This window comes from Solanum lycopersicum, chromosome 10 (assembly GCF_036512215.1).
Source record: "Solanum lycopersicum chromosome 10, SLM_r2.1".
NCBI lineage: Eukaryota > Viridiplantae > Streptophyta > Magnoliopsida > Solanales > Solanaceae > Solanum > Solanum lycopersicum.
This window is the reverse complement of record NC_090809.1, coordinates 33,674,774-33,676,960: the sequence shown is the minus strand read 5'-3', so window position 1 is coordinate 33,676,960 and position 2,187 is coordinate 33,674,774. Positions and strand designations below refer to the sequence as shown.

Here is a 2,187-nt window from a genome sequence, read left to right as displayed (position 1 = left end):
TGAACTACCACAGAGGCTTTGTTTCCTCTCAATTTTAGATAGATCTTCAATTGCCCTAATATAATGGAACTCTACTTCTTGTAACTGCAGACTTTTTGTTTTGGCCAACAATATATCTTCTTTATCGTCTTCCAATTAGACAACAGACTAATTTTTCCCATTTGAACCTGATTACCCTTCAAGCTTTAGTATGCTTAAAATTTTTATAGAAGCTCATATGTTGTTTGAATTATATTTTTAAAAAGGAAATACTTTCAAAACTATATTTGACAATAGATTTTGATAGGACATCATAAAAAGGTTCTCATGCTTCTTCTTCTCCTTCTTCATATTTTCTTTCTTATTCATCTTCGTGGTCTACTTCTCCCCCTCCTCCTTTTTCCTTAACCTCCTCCTCCTCGTCATCCTCCTCCTCATCATCCTTATTCTCCTTCTCCTCCTTCTTCTTCTTCATTTTCTTTAATTGCTCTTTTTTCCTAGCTTGACTTTTTCCTTCTCCTCGTCCTCCCCTTCTATCCTGCTCCTTGTCCTTCACCTTCGCCTTCTTCTTCTCTTTCTCCTCGTCCTCGTCCTCCTCCTCCTCCTTCTTCTCTTTCTCGTTTTCCTTCCCCTTCTCCTTTTTCTCCTTTTTCTTATCCTACTCTTTCTCCTTCTCCTTCTCCTTCCCCTTCTCCTTCTCCTTCTCCTTATATTTCTCCTTCTTCTTCTTCATCTTCCTCATATTTAATTGGGTTTCTTTTGGGGGTATCAAAGTAATTGTTTATGATGACTTAATTAAGAGTATAAAGTATTTATATAGTTTGTATAAACTGGGGTAAAACACGTCACTTAATAACTAATAAATTTATGAAAAATTCGCAAAGCCCCTACTTAACCGTTTTAAACAAACATTATGCCTTAACATTGAGACCATGCCTATAGACCATGAGTGGACCCACAGGGAATGCTTCTAAAGCACGGTTTGTGGTCTGTTACATTGTTTTTGGGACCCTGAACCACGAAACCTCACCCACGGGGCGTGGGACGTCCCTATCATGGATCATTGCTTTTGGATGAAGATTTAGGGTCCTCCTCAAGGACCCTTAGTAGGTCCTTGGGGAATCATACCTTGACGTTCTAACTCGAAACCCTTTATTTGCAGTATGGGGAATTATTACTAGGACTCTAACCCTCACGTCAAACTCTAGTTTAGCATACTAATTTTTGGGGTGTTACCCAAAACCTTTAACCAATTATAATTACTCAAGATTTTAATTCTAAAACCGACTTACATATTAGGAGAGTGAATATATAACCTTTAGCACTAGTACTTGTGGAAAATTGTCAAAAATTGCTCTTGTTCACCTCATAGCTATCTAGAATATAGTTTTCCAGTAAATAATGATTTTGTGGTTTTTCCAAGATTTATCTCGCGATTTTCCCTTCATAGGACCCCCTTCCCTATGGGAAGTTACCTCGCTCTGGATTCTTTCACGGAGGAAGAAGATTGGAATTTGAGTTCTGATCTCCCATTTCATGACACGGCTTCAAACCATGACCATTAAACACTATCCTTCAATGATAATATCAATTTTGGGATTTTACTCGCATTGTAATGACCTGTTTAGTCGTTTTGAGCAGCAGACTTCAATTCTGGAAAAACTGGCGGAAGCGACGGACCCCACGATTGACCGTCATGGGCACGACGGACCGTCGCAGGGTCTCAATTCAAAACACATAGAAAATCTGAAATTGGGTACTGAGAATCGACTCTCTGAAGTTCGTAACAAAATGGCAGGACGGACCGTCACAATTGTGACGGACCGTCACAGAACTTTATGAGAAATTGAGTCTCTGAAGTCTGTGACGGAGCAGCAGGATGGACCGTCGCAGGCACGACGGGCCGTCACAGGCTGCGTAATCCCAGTTCGGGTCGGATTTCTTTATACGTTTTAAGGGACGTTTTTGACTATTCCTGCCTTAATTATAAAGTTAGTGGGTTAATGTTAATAAGTCTAATTACTTGGTGGTTAAAAGAGTTAACCTTAAGTTAATTAGTGGGGTATTATTGCCATCTTTTATTCTTAATTATATACTAATTAGGGTAAAAGAAAGAGAGTTTGAATAAAGAAAATAGAAAGAACAAGTAGAGAGAGAGAGGGTCGATCGAGAAGGGGGAAAAATACAAAACTTTGGGGAAAATTTGCT

General features: G+C 39.0%; 1 protein-coding gene across 1 annotated transcript; it reads right to left on the bottom strand.

Moving 5' to 3' along the window:
• Nucleotides 1-340: 340 nt before the first annotated feature.
• On the bottom strand, nucleotides 341-1,517 carry LOC138338802 (protein PXR1-like). Its single transcript, XM_069289888.1, has 2 exons — nucleotides 1,455-1,517; nucleotides 341-637 (listed from the first exon to the last, which is right to left on the bottom strand). The coding sequence occupies exons 1-2, from the start codon at nucleotides 1,515-1,517 to the stop codon at nucleotides 341-343; spliced, it is 360 nt and encodes a 119-aa protein (XP_069145989.1).
• Between the last annotated feature and the right edge of the window lie 670 nt (nucleotides 1,518-2,187).

Excerpts from the sequence above, each read along its gene's own strand:
- LOC138338802 (XM_069289888.1), bottom strand. The coding sequence starts at position 1,517 with ATGAAATGGGAGATCAGAACTCAAATTCCAATCTTCTTCCTCCGTGAA. Across the intron at positions 638-1,454 it reads GTGAAAGAATCCAGAGCGAG|GATAAGAAAAAGGAGAAAAA; the intron begins GTAACTTCCCAT and ends GAGAAAGAGTAG.